The sequence below is a fragment of the Triplophysa rosa genome, linkage group LG17 (genome assembly GCF_024868665.1).
Source record: "Triplophysa rosa linkage group LG17, Trosa_1v2, whole genome shotgun sequence".
NCBI lineage: Eukaryota > Metazoa > Chordata > Actinopteri > Cypriniformes > Nemacheilidae > Triplophysa > Triplophysa rosa.
Window position 1 is genome coordinate 13,054,210 of NC_079906.1, and position 21,622 is coordinate 13,075,831.

At 39.9% G+C, this 21,622-nt stretch overlaps 1 protein-coding gene across 1 annotated transcript; it reads right to left on the minus strand.

Moving 5' to 3' along the window:
* Nucleotides 1–3,789: 3,789 nt before the first annotated feature.
* On the minus strand, nt 3,790–12,843 carry prdm2a (PR domain containing 2, with ZNF domain a). Its single transcript, XM_057356291.1, has 3 exons — nt 12,749–12,843; nt 11,106–11,165; nt 3,790–10,330 (listed from the first exon to the last, which is right to left on the minus strand). The coding sequence occupies exons 2-3, from the start codon at nt 11,122–11,124 to the stop codon at nt 5,922–5,924; spliced, it is 4,428 nt and encodes a 1,475-aa protein (XP_057212274.1). The 5' UTR covers nt 11,125–11,165; nt 12,749–12,843; the 3' UTR covers nt 3,790–5,921.
* Between the last annotated feature and the right edge of the window lie 8,779 nt (nt 12,844–21,622).

Here is a 21,622-nt window from a genome sequence, read left to right on the forward strand (position 1 = left end):
CACCATTTTGCAACAACATCGTTTATGAATATACAGGAGAGCTATACAGATGCAACTTAACGTTGGAAACGTTGAACATCTTATTGTCTTTTGTTTAACCATTTTCCAGTCCACAGACACATTGCGCATTCTGGATCTGAAACCACTTTAAGCTTTTCAGGCTTGTAAAATCTGATTAAATAGGGAATATAAATACTCCTTTTTGGTTTAACACCTGAATAAAAAAGTGTAGCTTCTATATATGTATGTATACCAAGCTGCATCCTTCACAATATAAAAACAGCTAAAAACGTATAATTTGCCAAGTCTTAATAAGCCTTATGCACATTACCTTGCCCAACCCCATACTTCAAGCGCAAAGCACTGGTTGAAACGAGATTGTCAAAGCCCTCGAAACATTGCACACTGAGGACACCTTCTGGTTAACGCTTGTAAATACAATGCAAAAGCTTTAAGCAAGTAGACGATGCTATGGCAATGTGTTGTACACACACTTTCAAATCTTTGCATTATGTTCATACTAATACAATATTTTGAATATGTTATGTTTCTATATGTGTGGTTTCATATGAAATTAAAAAAGAAACGTCCCTTTTTTTAAAGGGTTCTACCTTTCAGAGAACATATAGGGCATAGGAATATTTTTGTTTGGAATTCACCCCTAGTTTACTGATAGTAAGCAGTTAAGGTCACAGTTACATCAAAGAAGCATTTTGCCCAGGGTTCTTGCTTGAACATCCCATAGGCTTTCTGCAGGGCAGAATGAGGATGGTACATGTGAAATAATATAAACTACATAAAGTACTCTTATTAACTGACCAAAGTATTACAAATGTGAGAATTATACATTAAAGCACGGATTTTAAAGTCAGACTTTGAATTTTGATGTCAATTCCACTATTGCACACACATATTACAGAGTATTTAGTTTAATTACATCAGAAGTAACTGTAATTAAATTACAGAAAAAATAAGAGTAATGCCTTACTTTACTTTTTCAAGGAGAAAGTAATTAAATTACAGTAACTAATTACTTAGTAACTAGTTACACCCAACACTGATTGTAACATGGGGAGAGTTGTAACACCAACAGTTCCACCACTCAGGGATAAGAAAGGAGTCATGCAGTGGTGTAAAGTATTGGAGTAAATGTACTTAGTTACTTTACTTAAGTATCTTTTTGGCTACTTTGTAGTTGTACTGAGTATTAAAGATATTAGCAACTTTTACTCTCTACTTAACTACATTTTTGAACAAGTATATGTACTCTTTACTACACTACATTTGTAATGACTAATGCAATTACACATTACATTTTGCATGGCACCTATCTTATAATTAATATCGCCATTTACAGGGCAATGAAGGTACTACAATCTTGTGGATTTTGCCCTAACTTACAAAAACTTGTCAACATGGCTTCTTTATATGAATATGAGTGCAGTATCAGGTAGAAGTCAATCGCTGGCGGTTTATACATGGTTAGCCCTTACACGCTATTTCTACAATAATATATTGGCAACACTGTTGCCAGCTAGTTACTGTAGGTCACACATCTACAAAAGCTCTTATTTTTAAAACTAACTCTTCCTAAATGTGCTCTAAACATGTTTGCTCAAAATTTGACCATGTGGTGGGACTATTGCCAAGAAGTGATGTAAACCAGTAAAAAGAATGTATAGTATTTCAATTTTCAAAAGTGCTCTCACACTATATAGACAAAATATTAACCTATAGAATAAGTCGGACACAGAGAAATGAACAATCCACGTATGAATCTCAACAATGGTGACAATCAACTGAACAGCGTCATGCTGCAATGCATGCTGGGTACATAGTACAAAACTCATTCATGATTGTTTGTCACCATTGATGAGGTTTGTATGTCAAGTGTCTAACTGTGTCTCAATTGCAAAGAAAGATTTTCTGACAGAGATCTTTCCATTGTAACATGTAATCACTTTACCAAACATATCTTAATAAATCTTTAATGCTATATTATTATTATTTAATGATTGAATTCTTTCAGATGTATCTTCAGTTACTAAGCAAACATAAAGTTGCGGTTCCTGTAAAGTCCCTTTCAGTGTTATTGTAAAAGTGTACATTTTAAAGCTACAAGAAAGTCAAAGAGTCCAACCAAAGCAAACACTGATCGCCATAATGGTGACTTAAAACATAATTGAACCACTATGAACTAGAGTTAAATCTCAATAAGATCTTACACAGATGACAGAAATAAAGTGAAAGTGGTGTCTGTAATATGTGAAGATGTTATTGATGTTTGTTTTTAATTCTCCTCTGGTGAAATCTTGACAGATTTATTGTGTTCATCTGTTATTTACATCTGTATCTTCAAACAGCCATTGCAGTAGTTTACTGTAAAACACCTACAGTAACTAGCTGGCAACACTGTTGCCAATGTATTACTGTAGAAATGGCAGGTAAGGGCTAACAGTGTATGTGAAATGAGGACATGACTGCAGCTGGCGATGAGGCCCAAACCAGCATGTCCAGTGCAAAAAGGATTTGACTTTTTAATTTTACTTAACATTATTTTATTTATCCGTTATATTGAAGACACCTTTTTGAAGAATGTTGGCTTACTTATGAGCACTTGAGTTTAAATGAGACTTGGGTGTTTGTAATGACGTAGGTTATGGTGTCGACCATGATTTGTTGCAATTTTGAGGTGTTCAGTCTTATTATGATTTAAGAAAATAAATGCGATTGCTCTCCTCACAAATCAACTGTTTCTTGTTTTTCACTGACGTGTCTCTTAAGTGTTGAGGACTAGTGCTGCTTTGAGCCTACATTCAGTATGAGTAAAATACTCAAGTACTGTTAAAATCAGATACTCTAAGACTTTTACTGAAGTCGTTTTGGAATTGGTGACTTGTAACTTGTAATGGAGTCATTTTCTCTGCAAGGTATCTGTACTTTTACTTAAGTATGGTTTTCAGGTACTCTTTACACCTCTGGAGTCATGAGATCGTTTCAGTGTGTACCCACCTCCTCCCAGATCCACATGGATAGTCATCAAGGCTGGAAAACCAATAACTGGACAATGTATCTTAACTTATATGAGATTAAATTGTAGTTTCTCAGGCAAAATGTAATGTATTTTTCACTTGCTAATTTCAAACCATTATGCTAATACAGCTAGCTAAACCATGGCTGAGAGGGGTGGGGTGTAATGCATCTTTTAAAAAGTTTTACAACATAAGAAAGAGCATCTTAGGAAAGAATAAAGGCAAGGAAAAGAAAGAGAAAGCCTATAAGAAAATGTTGAAAGCCAAGGTTGAGGATTCAGAGAGCTCAGATGACAAAAACTTCTGTGTTGTCTGTATGGAGCCCCTTCCCATCTCAAAGCCTCTGTTCTTAACAATTATACACTAGTTGTTGTCATTAAATAAAGATAAGAGCTGAGTGTTCACTAAAAATAAAAGCAAGTTTTTTTCTAGCAGACTAATTTAAACAAATATGCACAAACTAGTGAGTTAGACAGAAAGTGAAACTGAGTTATGTTCAGTCTCAAAGAAAGACATTCTTCTTTTGGATTGTTTTAAGAAACATGTTTGTGACGCATACTGCATGGTATGGCCTATGTTTTTTTCTTCTTTTGACTAACTGTTACAACTGAACAAAAAAGGGTTACAACCGTACCTAGACTCCCCTATTTTCATCAGCTGTAGGTCACACCAGATACATGTTACTTTTAATATTGTTTATACCCCTTCCCCCTTTCAGTTTATGTCTCAGTTGTTGAATCTTAATAGAAAGAGTAGATGTATTATTATATTATTAATAAGATCAGTCCAACATCATTTTGTTGATAATGAAGCTAAACGTAATAAAACACAAGAAATACAGAAAAGACAGAGAGAAGTTTGAACAATTAAATATTCTTTGTGAACAGAACATACATAAACCCTGCCATTTGAGCACATATGTTTTCAGTATACTGCATATTCTGTGCCTTGCCTTCTTTCTGCTATATTGCAGAGTGTGATACACCAACACTCACACTATCATTCATACATTAGACCTCTGGCATGCTACACATACAGTATATAACAAATAAAACACAACAACACCTACAAAAGTCAGTTACAATGCATGATCTGTAAACTTCACTAAGACACATCCGTCTTCCCCTAAACACTGAATACTTACATTAATAAATAATTAGTAGTAATAAATAGATTTTATTGCAGTGCATCAGACACAGATGAATATGATCTACAGAAGGGCTATAAAATCAGCTCCTGGATGGCCACCCTCGTGAAGAGTTTAGATTTAAAGGGATACTTCACCCAAAAATGAATATTCTGTCATCATTTACTCACCCTCGAGTTGTTCCAAATCTGTATAAATGTCTTTGTTATGATGAACACAGAGAAAGATATTTGGAAAAATGCTTATAACGAGACAGATTTTGCCCCCCATTGACTACCATAGAAGGAAAAAATACAATGGTAGTCAAAAGTGCCCCAGAACTGTTTGTTGTCATACATTCTTCAAAATGTCTTCTTTTGTGTTCAAAAGAACCAAAAAAATGATAAAGTAATTTTTCCTACTATGGGAGTCAATGGGGGGCAAAATATGTCTGGTTATAAGAATTCTTCCAAATATCTTTCTCTGTGTTCATCAGAACAACAACACTTTTACAGATTTGGAACAACTCGGAGATGAGTAAATGATGACAGAATTTTCATTTTTGGGTGAAGTATCCCGTTAACCCTCCTTTTAAAGAGTAACCTTAAAGGCATAGTTCACCTTTAAAATGAAAATTCTGTCATTATTTACACGTCCTCATGTCATTTCAAACCTGTATCACTTTCTTTCTTCTGCAGAAGAAACAAAAGATATTTTGAAAAATGTTGGTAACAGAACACTGGTTTTGTCTGGTCAGTACAATAGAAGTCAATGGGGACCAATGGCTTTTGGTATAACCAACATTTTTCAAAATATCTTCTTTTTTGTTTTGCAGAAGAAAATCACACAGGTTTAAAATGACAACGGGGTGAGTAAATGATGACAGAATTTTCTTTTTGAAGGTGAACTATTCCTTTGAGTTCTCGATCCTTTTATGTGTAAGAAAAATTACGGACTGAAACTCAACAGTACGGTGGCTCAACAGGAATGAAACTGAATAGCTTTGATGCACAGTATAAAGTGCAAGAGACCACCACTCTCCCAGCAATGTAAACACTCTCTAACATGGCATTTGTATGTTTTTTTTGTAATCTGTTAACACAGGGCTGCTTGATTCTTTACCTAAACAGGCTTTTTTTCCAATCCAATGCAAAACCTGCTTATCGCTGCTGTTAGACTGAAAGCTTGTACCTCAAAAACTGCCACTTTACAGGAAATAAAAAAACACACCACTTTTATGAATTAAACGCTGTGTTGTCAAAGTTGATGAGCTCTTTTTAATATTTTTAATTGGTTAAATATTTGCAAAGCCCAAACACAAACATGAAGAGTAACTAATAATTTATGAAAAAACTGAAATGGAGAAAAATGGAGATGCAAGGTTTCAATCCGACAGCGACGTTATGAAGGTTTTCGTGGGCAGTTGAAAACTACAGCAGGTGTGGTAGAAAAGGGTATAGGAACTAAATTCTGTAGCACAATAAATATCCAGATATATGGGGGTGAGCACCCTCTACACCAGCACAACAAAATGTTCCAGACAGCAAAAATATTTACACAAGACTAGTTGGTCAGATGATCACGTTCATACTGTTTGACTGAAGATCCTATAGTTTGCTTTATTTGAGGTGTTGAACCATTAAAAAATTAAGTGAATTCTAATTTTAGTCTTTCAATTGGTACCCTAAACAAAGAGAGCTTTAAACAATATCCAGTCACTTGACAATAGCTAACATCAATACTTTCTGTTCATTTCACAATTTTTATTCCTTGACTTGTAAAACCACAGGACGCATGATGATGTTGTGACTGTCCGAGTGTTTAAGGAGTCCTGTTGTGGCGGTGGACTGCTGGATGCTACGAGTAACAGGTCCTCCTGCTCTCTCCCTCAACCTCAGAGACAAACACTCCTCTCTTCTGGGCTGTATCTTTACATCCTTCACTCTCTGCTCCACTTTATTCCCTAAAACATGTACCCGAACAGCCGCTTCCTGAGAGTTAACCTGTGCAGAAGAGGAGAGGACTATCTGCGGTATAAAGCTGCCATTTTTACTAGACTGAACAACAGATGTCGACAGAACAGTGGATCTTTTAAGTCTGATATTCTGAGTGGTGTCGACTGATGTGTTTGGCTTGTTGATTTGACTCTTTGTTATCATTTTTGGACCGTGGTTCGATCCATGTGGATTTGCTATCTGTCTCCGAAGGCTTCCGTTGTTCTCTTGGGCTGAAACGATGCAGAGGTTTCTTTTCTTTGTTTTTCCAATGGCAGGTCTCATGGGGCAGCTAAAAGCTACATGTTTCTTTAAGCTGGCGTTATACGTGAACTCTCTGCTGCAGTGAGGACATGCATAAACCCCCAGGTCATCTTGAGCAAAGGCCTTTCTTCCCCCTGCAGGTCTGCTCTTTTGCATCAGTTGAGATTTCTTCTTATTCAGGATATTCATTTTGACTGGTGATTCATGGAAGGTAAGCTTCTTTGTAAAATTCTGTCTACTATTTACAATCTTTGCAGGTGATAACACTCCGTTTTGCGCTTTCGCAAACTGCTTAAGTGGTATGGGGTTCTTCTTAGGAGTGTAGCGCTTTCTGTCGCTAGCGTTAGCACATGCTAATATGTGCTTGTGCAGTTCGGGCATGTTGTCAAAGCTCTTGCCGCACTTTGTGCACCGAATGGCCGTGCTGAAGGTCTGAGGGATGTTGTGGGTGGTGAAGTTCGTAGCAGATGCCACTGTTGTCCCAGTTGGTGTCCGGTTGTGGTACGGGAACGGAGGCGGTTTGAAACTTGGGTAATGTTGATTAATGCCTAGTCGTACATCTGGGCCTTTCGGCTTGACCCCTCCAGATGCCATGGTTTTTATTGTGGTATACAACTCTTCGTTAGAGTTCGAGCCCAAGTCACCCACCTCTGCTTTTGAGGTTGTGTTGTCAGATTCTCGTTTACCCTCTATGAGGGGAAGGTCTGCATGGATGTCAGATTTGGGATTATTATGATTTTCAGGTCTTAATTTGCCATGCACAACCTCGGTGTGTGAGCACTCCTGACCAGGATGAAGATCTCGCTGATGCTGCTCCAAGTTGCAGAGGAAAGCAAATTCCTTAGAACACGTTTTGCAGACATAGATTTTACCGATGCCGTGATAACTGGAACGGTGCTCCAGCAAACCTGTGTCACTGTCAAACAACTGCACACAAAATTCACATTTATAAGGCCACTCCTTGGAGTGCTCACTTACATGTTGACTGAGACTCTTCATAGACTGAAAGGGCTGCTCACAAACATTGCACATGAAGTTCTTGCAAAAAAAATGCAAGGAAGATAATTCATCTTCCACATTGTTGTTCTGTTCAGAGTAGTCAGAAGTCTGAATATTAGCATTGGCAGGGCTGACTGAGTTAAGCATCCCTTCTTCCTTGCTCTCTTCTTTCACAGCACTGATGGAAGCAGTAAGGGTTGGCGTGCCATCTGTAGACGTTGATGACTGCTCTGTTGGTGTTGACTGTGTGGTTAGCAATGGAGTGGAGTTTTCAAGACTGGGAGGCTGTGATTGAGGCTCTTGCTGTATTGTTGTATCTACAGATATATTGTCAGAGACACACTGAAGAGAATTCGCTTGAAGGGACGGCAGAATGTTTTCAGTAGATTGCAGTGCAACAGTATATTCAATCACAACAGTGTTTGGGGGAAAGGTCAAGGGAGTGATGTCTGATTGGTTTATAGGCAGAGAGGGAGGAAACATCTGCACATCAGAAGCTAACACAGAGTCTACTACCAATGTTCTCTGGGCTACTTCACAAAAAGCTGGATCTGAGACCCAATGAGGGCCTTGTAAATTCAGTGAAGGGGCTGCAGGTATAAGGGTTTGGGTCACGCCTCCAGGAACAGAGCTCACCCAGTCAGGGATTGTCACTTTCAAATCACCCCGTGTGAGATGTACAGGATTATCAATGCAGTCTTCCACAGTGCTTGTGGGTGGCACAGTGTCAGATACCAAGAGAGTGGAGCAAAGGGTTTGAATTTGATTGGGCTCTACTGTAGGAGTAGGTAGAAAGGATACAAAAGGTGGAGAGGAAGAAGATACAACTTGAGGTGGAGGGATTTGAGCAGCTGTATGGATATTGACAGGAGCAAGTAAAGACATGGTTGAATCAAGTGATGCAGAAGTAAGAGTAAACTCAAACAAAAGTTTTTCAGGGTTCGGCAGACCTGAATCAGGCATTGCCATGACTGCAAAGTTTGTTATGTCAGGACTACCGAAGACATCTGCTGTAGCAGGAACGTCAACAGAGGGAATGTCTACACCACTACACTCATTCATAAGAACCTTCTGAAGCATAAAAGAGTGGGGTTTACTTTTCCTAAAAGCAGGTTGAGTGAGGTAGACTCCTTCTGAGTCACAATCTAAGCTCTTTCCACTAACACTTAAATCTAAAATGGACTCTGGTAAGGCCTCATTGATCATTGCGTTGGAGAGGTCCAATGGCTGTTGATTACAAGAGTTTCCACCAGTTATTGATACAGAGCACTCTAGTGGCATAACGTGTTGCATATTAACTCCATCAGAGTTCTTTGTGGTCAGGTTCAAATGTCCAACTCCATCATTGCATGGAAAACTCAACCCTGGAGATGTATGGTTCTCCAACTTTGAATCCTTGGTTTCTGCAGAGTCAAGATCTGGAATGACACTTTCTACAGTCAAATCAGTGCTTTGTTGTGGGGAGCTGGGAGGGGATGTTGTTCGTCTCTTAAATTTAGTTGTTGGAGGTAAAACAGTTAGAGATAATGGAGTGCCCAGCTTCTGGCCATCTGTAATTAGAGCAAGTGCTGGTTTGCCATCCTGATTCTGGAGGAGCTGCTTGAGTTTGGGAGACAGATAGACAGCTCTCTCCCCATGGAAGGCAACGGTCTCAGTAGACTCGGGCAGATGAGTTGCGACCAATGTAGTTCCTGATGTAGAGGTCAGTGACAAAGACAGAGAAGACGATGAGGCTGTTAAGATGGATTCGGATTCCAATTCTGTTTTTATTTGTGGGAGTAGAGGTGGGGTGGAAGTTCTGCGTTTGGTGGAGGATTGCCCGGACAGGTCAGAGGTGCAAGTATTAGCTTCTAAGTTAAGAACCTGTGAGATTTGAGCAGGACTAATGATAATAGCATTTAACCCAATCACAGAGCCCTCAGAGGTCATCTGAATCATCCCACAGTTACTTACAGCGCTTGTCGATACAATTTTGCCATCTATGTAAAAGCTGAGATTCTCAGAAATGTTGCTAGAGATGTCAACCATGTACTCTCTTTCCTGACTGGTGTTCTCCATACACTGTGGGCTTGTAGTTTGAGAGTCCTGTGAGGGTTCAACAAGCTTTTCTCCCTCAGATTCTTGTGTGATTGTGACGTTCTTAAAGACTCTTTTAGGAAGAAGTTGGCACTCATGGATCCTGCGTTGATGTCTTCTTAGACTCGCATGAGTCCTAAAAGCTTTTTTGCAGTATTTGCAGATGTTTGAGGCTTTGGCATCATTGTTTTTATTGGAAGCACCCTTCTGTTTACCATCAGATGTAGTGTACTTCACTGGATCTGGGTTTGGTAATACCTTGTCTCCTATAGACAAATGGACAGTGTTCACAGTTTCACTACTGCCAGGCACATTCTGACTGACAGCGTAGGTGGTGTTTGAGCGATGATCCGGCTTTCGGTTTCGGTTTTCGTGTTTTTTCTCATGCCTCCGACGACTAAACAGCGTACTGAAGGTCCTTCTGCAGCGACTGCATTTAAAGTGCTGTATGTGAGTGTGTGTTTGCATGTGGCGTTCTAGGCCTTGAATACTCGTAAACCGTCTTTCACAGCGAGGACAGGGCAATTCACAGGAAGCCTGGAGTTTACCAACCGGGTTGTATATTTGTTGTATATTTGTTGCATATTCAGTAGCACTTGCTTGACTTTGATTAGCTAGGCTTTGAGATACAGGTAGGCTGGTGCTCTGGGTGGACTGGACGTTCTGTTTGTCTTTACAATCCATGATCTCATCTGTTTCTTCCTCTATACCTTCAACTATCTTTCCTTCCTCTTGCTCCATAATGCTGCAAACTGCTGCTTCGTCAGGATGTGTATGTTGAAGCTCAGGTTGCTGGACAAAATAGGCTGATGACATACTTGGTCTCTCCTCTACCAAAACTAAAACATAAAACATAAATGTGACACACTAAAGGCTTTTTACATGCAATTCTGAAATGTAATAAAGAAATGTATAACATTAACAATCTTAGTTTCTTGTAAAATATCTTATACTTTATGGTTTCAACTAAGTTTTTGGAGAATAAAATGTCAAAATTTGGTTGAAATAATGTTACATTGTCATTCGGTGTAACACAATATTTATGTACAAAATCAAACAACATGCTTATTCCGACTTGTACATATTAAAATATATAAAAGAATAAGGGAGCATATTACATTTTATTGTGCTTTAAATGGGTAAAAAATCTTATTGACAAATGGGCAAAACCTAGGATAGTGGCAAATTTTAATAAAAAGGTAAATTACAAATAATTAGCATTTGGGGTGAAAGTAATAGTCTTTTAATATGTCATAAATTGATTTTAATATGTCATAAATTGATTTTTGTTGTAAATATGCCTGACAAGATTGTTACACTGAATTACTTTTTAGTCCTCTGTAAATCAGGGAAAAATGTATGATATTTATTTTTTGCTCAGAAAAACAAAAATGCAATTACATGAAACAGAAAACTTTTTCATTTTTTTAACACCAACAATTTAAAGCAGTATTACACTAATTGTTTTTATGCTTAAACCCTTTTGTGTCTTTAACCCATACACATATGTACTGTATATACATACATATTTACATATACATATATATACTCAGACATTATTGCACAATGTTAAAAATGTACACAATTCTGAATATAAAAATGTAGCTAACTTACTGTCATTTGATCTCCACATCACTGTCTGATGTTTCTTCCTTTGTGTTTAGGTGAGACACCCTGTCGATTGATGGAAAAGTAATAAGGTAATAAACAGATACAGTAATATGTCCTCTGTGAGGTAATGATAATGAAGCCCTAAAAGACAATACTTTACAAAGTAACATACAGCGACAAGTTTGTACCAGCACCAATACTCTTAACAAAAAAGATTCATTAATTTAATAGAGAAGACCACGGAGAGACATGGGAAGACCCCTAACTGTGTAAAATAATAGTTAAGTACAAAGAGTGCTCAAATTCTGAAAACATACTGTAGATGCAGGGTGTATGAATGCGTAAGTCATTCTTATAGTTGTGACAAATAGGCTTATACACTGTCCCATTTCTTACTATCTTTGTTGGTTCAGTAAGAAAGTAATGTTATGACACTCCCTGTCACATGCTTATATCAAATTAATAAACTTGTTGAATTATGATATCAGTTCTCAGGGGTGTGGCTGAGCCCATGAAGATATATATATACTGTGAAATTATATAAGTTATTTTTGCTTTATTAAATATGGCACAATATGTTGTACATTTGGCTACATTGAGGGCTCAATAGTCGCACACCTGAAAGATATGCACTTAACCATCCACTAACGTGATCCAAAATCAATGAATGACTCAGACTTTAACTATAGGGTACATTAAAATATTTATATAAACTTTTAAATTTTAGGCAGCAAAATAAAATTACATTGTGAGCATGCGTGGTGGTTAGATACATGATGGTGGCAAGTTCTCCTCTGTATTTCTAAAATGTTAATGGTGTTATGACTCCCATACTGAATGACACTAGTTCTATCAATGCTGGAAAAACGTTCATAAGATAAACATACAGGAAGTAACTTGTTGAGGTTTCATTATTGTGTAGCACTTGTCAACCTGTAGAATTGTGGGATCAGAAAACCTAACCTATTAATTAATCTCATATTACACGTCACATGACGTTTTAATGGAGGAAACATACAAATTATTAAAACCATGGGCACCAGAACTAGACACAGAGAACAGAGCTTTTGATTTGGATGCTGAAGAAACAACGTAATGCGCCCATAACTACCGCATTCCCGTTATATGTATCGATTGACAGTGAGGGTTTTTAATATCACAGAGGCCTATTTAAATAAATGCATGCGTACAACGGTACAATCAAAAAATGCACAAATATAAGAAATCAGCGACTAGATTTAATTGTTTGAAGTGGGTATTGGGTATACTCGTTTAAGCCTACGACTGTAAAGATAGGATCATTTGTCTGTGCAGAGTGCACATGTTGCGGGAGTCTGACAGCCCCTTTAAATAAGACAAACCCTGTTTGACGCTGCTGCTGGACGCAGACAAGAAGGTCACGGTCAGTGAAACGCGATTTATGTTACAGACCTTTAACAGTCGTTTGTTGCGTAACGTTAGATACTGTTACTACATATTGATGTGATTTAAGCTGTCATAAATAAAATATCAAACCATGAAATAAAAGCAAATACACAAGACATAAAAGCGGTTCGAAAAGCCAGGTCATGCAACATTATTTTGATCGGGTAACGTTATGCCCTGTGGTGCCTGTATTAAATTGCCTGTAACGTTACATTGCTTACCAGCTTTGTTGTGACGCCTCGCTGTTCTAGTGTGGTGGGCACGCGCAGCACTGTCGTTGCTGCAGTCACCCGCGCGTTGATCGATGGTAGACTGCACTGACGACACAGCGCATGTGCGAGATTTCATGCACCTGCAAGGTAGCACCGAATATTTGCATTTACACGACTGGAAATCTTTTATTTTAAATCTTATCAAGTGCAAGACAAACTAGTCATTACCCGCGATTTGCTATTGTATGTTTAGCACGCACTGTTCACTAGACAATAGATTACAGAATCGATTAATTTAAAACGCCATTTAAACCACATTTACATTGTAATGTTAACAAATGCAATATAACTGAATTAGAAACAAGACGACAAAAGTGAAAATGTGATTTATTGGCAGTGTGTATATGCGTGCGCCTGTGCATGTACAAGGTGGTTACACATTAAACATCTTTAAAAACCTTTGAAAAAATATTATATTTAAATCCATAATGTTAGATCATTTTAGAAATATCAATATTAGTGTAATAAATCTTTCCGTCCAAATCTGGAAAACACATTCCTGTAGTTATTACGTTTGACCACCAGATGTCTCTGTGTTTCACTATAGCCTATACAGTACGTCTAGCTTTTGATGTGTGTTGGTGCCAGTCTTGAGTGTATATTTCTGTCTGTAGGAAACTGAATCATATTTTTGCGTAAAGATGTGTGGGACCGTTTGTTTGTAATGTATGTTCTGAAAATACGGGGCTGATAATAGCACATGGGTGTCAATGGGATGTACATTGGTGACCTGTTATCAGCAGACCTCTGTTCTTTCCAACAATCACCCATTATAAAGCTGCCACATTATACTGTACATTAATAATCACATACTCTCTCGTATTTATTTATTCAGCTGCACTCCTGCCTTCACAATCTCACCATCATACTGAACATTCTTTCAGATTACAATATGTGTGTTTGTACGAGAGTGTGGCACCAACATGTGCCATCCATGTTCCTCTTGTATGCTAATGAGTGAGATCATGTGTTGTCGCATCTCTCTGGATCAGCAATATGTGGTTAGTCTCGTCTCTTCAGTCAAATGACTGAACTGCCGTGATTTCTTAAATTCTAAACCACACACAACATCCAATCTTTAAAGTTGGCTTTTACCACCATATTTATGCGTATGCAAATGCTTCAATTTAGATGCTTTTAAAAAGACCCACATTGCTTTACTCCCAGCACTCCTTGACCAAATCCGCTTTAACCAGCATAAGGGCCTGATCAGACAGAACGCGCCTTTTGCTGTGAGACGCGCCTCTTTTGAATTGTTTTCAGTTGGCAGGGAGCGTTTTGCGCGCTGCTTATGCGCGCCGGGCGCCTCGCGTTTCTGCCGCCTGCCATATGGCGTTATTATAATGACAAATGTCGCGAGCGCATTATTACAAGTCGAGAGCGCATTCTTGTAATACGAGCGCGCGAATCTCTCCGCTCGCACGCCGGTTTCCTTTGCTCATGCACAAAACTGGACGCGCGCTTTCAGTTATACGCTGCTCTCTTGTGAATTTTCTCTCCTCTCGCTCAGTGAGCGTGTGCGCACTCAAAGTGCGTCCACGAATCCTTTGGTACTCTTGCTCTCGAGAGGTCATCCTGTGCGCTCCAGGTATTATAGGCTGTCAAAAGTAGTCAACCAATCAGTGATAGGCTTCCACGGCGGGCCAATGAAAACGCGACCTCTTAACTACAGTAGGCCTAATTGTTAAAAATGCTTGATGAAGAGTTGTTTTTTTGTGTTCTTTTCTACAAAAGTTTCATGTTAATGTGTAATTCTTGTAAAATAGTATATTGTAAATTGCTGAGTTTCATTCTTATAAAATCTTTTAATATATAAATCTTTTAATGAGTGGATTCTTGCGTGTAGGTAGGTGGATGGATGGGGGGCACCTCTGGGGCTGTTGCCCAGGGGCACCATGAGGTCTTAATACGCCTCTGGATCCACCACGTTCTCAGGTAACAATTTTTATATATTTGATGCAACATTATTAATCAAATGTATATTAGAAATGAACGGTAAGGGAGCGTTTGGTATATTGCATAGAAGTTCAGTTTTATGCCCTGAACTTCTGGAACACTGAATGCAGAACACTTACAGTGTCTGTCTGCAAATGCATTAAATGCATAACCAAATAGGTATAGAATATTATATGATATTTCCAAATGCTCCACTGCATTATTGTTTTGATATGTACCGTTACTTGTAGTAAATATTATTTTAGAATAAAGCTAACTTAAGACACCAATCTAAATTGTTCGGTAATCATTTAGTACTATTTTGACAATACTATGTTAGTGTACGACATGCAGAGGACCACATGAACTTGAGGGTGTTGGCCTGTTTTGTCTGAATAACATGGTAGTTAAACTGACGTTTTACTTATGTAGCCTACAAAGCATCCTAATGCCCCGTTCATTTCTAATATACATTTGATTAATAATGTTGCATCAAATATATTAATATTGTTACCTGAGAACGTGGTGGATCCATCTTGCTTCGTTGAATACGTCGAGTCACTTTCAACCAATAAGATGCCATGTAAAGGTCGCGTTTTCATTGGCCCGCCGTGGAAGCCTATCCCTGATTGGTTACTACTTTTGACAGCCTATAATGCCTGGAACACACAGGAGGACCTCTCGAGAGCAAGAGTACCAAAGGATTCGTGGACGCACGGAACACATTTTGAGTGCGCACACGCTCACTGAGCGAGAGGAGAGACAATTCATAAGAGAGCAGCGTATAACTGAAAGCGCGCGTCCAGTTTTGTGCATGAGCAAAGGAAATCGGCGTGCGAGCGGAGAGATTCGCGCGCTCGTATAACAAGAATGCGCTCTCGCCTTGTAATAATGCGCTCGCGACATTTGTCATTATAATAACGCCATACTTGCAGCGCCTCGCGTTTTAGGCGGAGCGCCCTGAGCGCCCGAAGTTGAAATAAACTCAACTCTGAGCAGAAAAGCGCTTCACGTCATGTGTGCTTTTTCCATTGTCCAATCGAATGAGTGGAGAGGCGGGCCTTCCGATACGGTGACGGAACTAAACAGTAGATTGAAACGTCCGGAGACTGCAATGATGAAGGAGAAACTTGTGCTGGCTGACACGGGTTAACCGAGAAAGGTCCGAGCAAACGCCCTCTACTTGTACCTTTTTAAAGTTTCTGATAATATGACAGTTAACAGCAACTAGAGCGATCGTGCTATAATCCTTGACTGACAGGACAGCTGTTTTGATGGTTACCTAGCAACATAAAAAAACCGCTGCGCGCTTCTCTTTTCAAAGAGTAAATCAAAAGAGCAGCGCAGCGCGCCTCGCGTTTTCGAACATGAAAAGCGCGTTCTGTGTGATCGTACCCTTAACCAACCTGAAATTCACACTGGTCTAATTTGGGCTTTTCAACAAGGAAACTAACTTACAAACCTATTTGACTAGAACATACACAAATCAGCATCAATATGCATCACCATAGGAAAAAGCGTAACGGCTAACCTGGATCACATGAGGCACCCTCAACCAATCATATAATGGCAGTGGCGTCAGTGGCCGGAGTTCAGTTTTACGGCAGTCGGTAACAGTTTACGTTGCACAGTTTCGCGTGGATTTGTTTGTTTATATTGTCGATAAATATTGCACAAAAAAAGAGATTTTGTTGGTTATCCTGATATCGTTATCGTTTAAAATAGACCACATGACCGTAATTGTGTGTAATTTATTTGTTTAAATCTGGAAGTGAAAGAAACCATACCTTTATATTTATTTATTTGTTTATTGTCATGATCAATGCAACAGTGAAGTCATTACATTTCAAATGCATTTATTGAAACATTTAATTTCCATTCAACAACAAATATACAATATAATATTTTTCCTTTTTTCATAAAATTGCATCAGTGTCATCTGCATACATGCAGATTTAGTTATTACAGTTCAAGTTTTCTCATAACTGCTGAAACCTGAAAGCCATCTGTCAATATTACTATTAAATCTATGATAATGCCCTAAGTGAGTCCTGCATGTCGCAACTGTCACAACAGGTGCGTGGAAGAACCCAAATGCAGGCAGGCAGTAAGGGGTTAACAAAAACAAGACTTTATTTCTTATAAAAAAAACAGAAACAAAAACACCTACAATGGGGAAAAACTAACTGAGGAAAATAAAACAAACAAAAACTTCCCACGAGGAGGCAAGACAAAAACCAAAGAACACTAAAATAACTCACTTCACAAAACAGGTTCACGAACAGGACAAGGCAAGGCTGAGACGCGGGGTCAAAACAAAACACACGAAACATAGCACATCCATAAGACATCCAAAAGACAATCCACGAGCACAGGACAAAGAAACAAGAGGGTATTTAAAGGAAAGACAAACGAGGGATAACGACACAGGGCAGGTGTGGGTAATCAAACACTCAGGGAAAGATAACAAGGAAACGAAAGGAGCGGGGCCAATGACAAGACACTGGAGAGAACGTATATTATTGTCAAAAGGACAATAATATGTTTCTCTCCACACATAACCAAAGGCTTTGTCATGACTCTGATACAGGACCAAGAAAAACATGACTAAATGAAGCAGAGCCATGACACCCAAGTGCAGGCAGCAGTTATGGGGTTAATCAAGACCGGAGAGAACACATATTATGTCGTGACCGACAATAATATGTTTCTCTCCACACAAAACAAGAGGCTCTGCCATGGTTCTGCCACAAGACCAAGGAAGACATGACAAGAAGAGGCAGAACCATGACAGAAGCCCCCCCCCTTAATGAATGCCCCCAGGCATTCACCAAGGGGAAACTAACAAGACAAGACAGACTGGGTAACAGACAACATCCATGAAAACATAGTGAACATGAACAAGGGCAGACATGAAATAACAATTAGGGGGTTGAGATGACAATAAAGCTGAGTCACCAGCTGGAATGCCGGTCGCCGACTGAAAGGCCGGCTGAGTCGCCCGCTGGAACGCCCAATGAGTTGCCGGCTCAGTCGCCGGCTGGGAGGCCGGCTCAGTCACAGCTGGACAGGACTGGGTGTCGGTGGGACAGGACTGGTTGTCGGCAGGACAGGGTGTCGGTGGCTGGGCAGCGCTCTCTGGCAGCTGGGCAGCGTTCTCCGACGCCTGGGCAGCACTCTCTGGCGGCTGGGCAGCGGGCTGGGTCACTGGCTGGATCGCCGGATGGGGTACCGACTGGATCTCCGGCTAGGGTGCCGATTGGACAGGACAGGGTGCTGGCTGGACAGGACTGGGTGCCGGCTGAATCATCGGCTGGGCAGGGCTGGACGCCTGAGGCTGGGCAGGACTGGACACCTGCAGCTGGGCAGGGCTGGACGTCGGCTGGACTGCCTACTGCTTGGCAGGACTGGACGCCTGCGGCTGGGCAGGACTGGATGTCAGCAGCTGGGCAGGACTCTGCAACCCCCTCCTCAGTTTCTTTTTCTTAGACCGGCCCACTGGACGTGTGACCGGCTGGAGAGAAGCGATGGGGGAACCGGCTGGCTCTGATGGAGGAGTCGGACAGGGAGTCCCACGACTCCCTCCGTCCACGCCTGCCACGGAGGCTAGCTGGTGGTGGAGAGGCTCCAGGGGGTGAGGTGGAAGGTGTTGCTATGCACACGACCCCGATCTGCAGCGGGGGCGGAGAGTTGGACTGGACTGAGACCCTGGACTCTGGCTGGTTCATGGCGTATCTAACCACGCGATCGAAGTCCAGTGGTCTCAACATCCTCATCTCCGCCCGCGAAAGTGGGTCCCTGAGGTTGGCCTTAAAGAGGACCGCCAGTTCTGTCTCCCTAAAGACCACCTCCTCTGCGGCCTCCAGGAACTCATCGACGAAGTGCATGAGGTCAGAGTCCCCCTGGCAGAGACCGCAAAGGAGGCGAGCCTGGCGAGATCGGGTTGCGTCCATACTGTCTGCTGGGTTCAATATGGCTCGGACTTTTACAACATTTGTGTAAAGGGTGGTTAGTTATATGTAATGCTTGCTAAAGGCATAACACTCGTTGTAATTTGGGTGCAAGGCATGTTTTGCCTCAACATTTACATTAGCAGACAATTGTGTACAATTAAATAGAATATTCCTAGAATCGTACAGCAACCAGAGAAAATCAATCAACATTTAAAGAGAACAGTACAGAAAACAGTTATCAAATCATAGGCCATTTCTCAATATGCGTTCTTGTCTGTACTTGTGTTCTTGGGGACTTGTGAAACGTCATCAGTAGCAGGATAAAATCCCCGGATGTGTCCTTGATCCGCCCCTTTTATCGAGGATACATTGGGGGTGACTTGTGTGAACTTATAGCACTATATTTCCCGACATGCATTGCGAAGCAACGGCAGTGGAGCAGTAAAACAGCTAAATGCTTATATCACGGATATTTTGTCACAAAATATAGTTTTAAGAGTTGTTTAGGCTAGAATGTATGTTTTAAGTTCAAATCTGCAGTTGGTTAATTAAGATTGTGTCTATTTTAAAATTTGTTGGGAGGATTTCGGAGATGTGAGCTCCAGGCAATCACCGGGCACTCAGCGCTCATTTACCCGCCCAATACAGCCTCACTTCGGCAAGTGTTTCTGAATCTCAAGGCTGGCTCTGATGTATCTGTAGTGGTTATACACGAGATATCACTAATTTGGGGTATATCAAACAGGCAATCTTTGGTCTTATAAATCTCTTATTTGTTCCTGGGCAAATCGTTTTCTGATGGCAAAGTTAAGTTTCACTTTTCTATTTTTGATTTAATGTTGTACCGGAGCGCTTCCTACTGGAGTAACGTTGCTTTTGACTAAACTATTTGCTTGTCTGATCTAGCAAGGAAACAAGTCCATTCTTTGCGTTCTTGGAATTGAGAAACGGCAATAGTCACCAAATTGAGCCCTGTCACTGTAGACCCCTTAACCAACCCTTAAACCTACACATAGCTCTAAACCTGTCCCTAACCTTAGCCATACTATACTCAATAGCAGCAAAAGTGTTGTACAATAACAAAAGCTTTCAATCATTGTATGACATCTGTTAAAATCTTTTGTAGGTTTTCAAGATGTGTATTATCATATTAATTAAAAGTTTAATGTCATTTGTAAGCATTTTAATTTACATTAAATAATGATCTGTTAATCATTAGTTAATGTTTAATAAGTTTATTCGTAAATATTAACAAAAACATTATCTTTCGCTTCTAGCTATTTGAATAGTAAAGTGATATGTTAAGCATTATTTTCTGTTTTTCATTAAGCTCCATCTATGTCAGGGAGTGAATTTGCACTTTCACTCGGCTCATTGCCAGTGAAAATCGTTTGGGTATGAACACTGCTACAGAGAGCGTTACTTAAATACAATTATTTTATTTTATTTGGCAAAGAAGCGAAATCGTGACAACATCTTAGTCCTGTGTCAGCCACCGTAGTGCTTCGAGGGAGGGGTGGAGTAAGCCGTGGGATTGCTATTCGCAACCTCACCGCTATGCCGCTAAATTTCATACACTGTACCTTTAAGGTAAGAGTATGGAGCTAAAATAAATGTTGATGGCATAGTTTGGTTTATATCGAAATGTCTGTATTTTGTTACAGACTTTGGTATCATGACAAATCAGATCTTCTAAAACTCTATAGAGGTGGCACTTGTGAGTTCAAATAAATTAAACATGATAAATGAATAAAAAACATGACTAGTGTTGTTGTGTGAGTCAAGCAGAGTGTTTAATCCTCAGCAAATCACATCAGTCCGGTCTCTCGCTGGTACTGCATACACAACCTCCCCAGAAATATATCAACCGAGTGGGCAGCACTGAGAGCGAGTGTTTCACGGGGCCTGGGGAGTAACCAGAAAGCTGGGAGACTCTGTATGTGTGTGTGAAGTAAACATGAGGCTGCTGTCTGGCTATATTAACTTTCCTCTCAACACTCGTACAGGCCTACTCTCACGTTTTTCTATGGTACACGTGCAGATGGGTTACATCTTACAAGTGCATGGGTAACTCAACGGGTAGCGCATGGTGCTACCCACACAAAAGTCACAAGTTTGATTGCCCAGGGGAAAATAGATTGGTATCATGAATGCCTTTAATAAACTTGCTATTGATAGAAAAAGTCTGTTAGTTTGTGACATCAAGAGTTTGTTGAAATGGGCTTTGTGTCCCATGTAGTTTGTGTTATTTGCATTTGTTCATGTGTTTAGTCTTAATTATTTGAAGTACTTATGACTTAGCGATTTTACTTCATGTTTGCAAAACTGTGTGTATATTTGCATTTTAGTGTATGTCTTGTCCAGACATTATTAGGTATTTTTGGGGCATATTCTGGCGGGTTCACATGAGTGTACATGCAGGGGCTCTCCTGTTTTGCCAAGTGTTGATGTCCTTAGAGCAACATCATGTTGACCCTGCGACAGTATTTATATCAACCAATCAGATTTCAGAAATAAATTCACAGTTTATTTTAAATTTAATCTTCCAACCAGGATTAGGTGCTTCTAGACCATTGTTTTTCACTTATCATTTCCCTCTGATTTTAGGTGTAGGTTATGGTTAGGGTTGGGGTTGTGTGAATTTAGGTTTTATTTATAAAAATAGGGGCAACATATAAAAATGTACAAAATATGTTGCCCTGAGAACATCAACCACTTGGCAAAATCAGGTCGAGCACATGCGAGTATGCATGTAGACCTGTGCTGGTCAGAAAGCGTCCCTCTCATTAGGAATGTACAGGGATCATTGATCACAAACACACACTTACACACACTAGTGTTACAGAGCTCAGGCTCCAAGCAGGACGTCAGAGAGGGTCTCCCACTAAAAGAGTCCATTGTTCACAACTAGAGAGAGAGGGTGGCTGGGCTACTG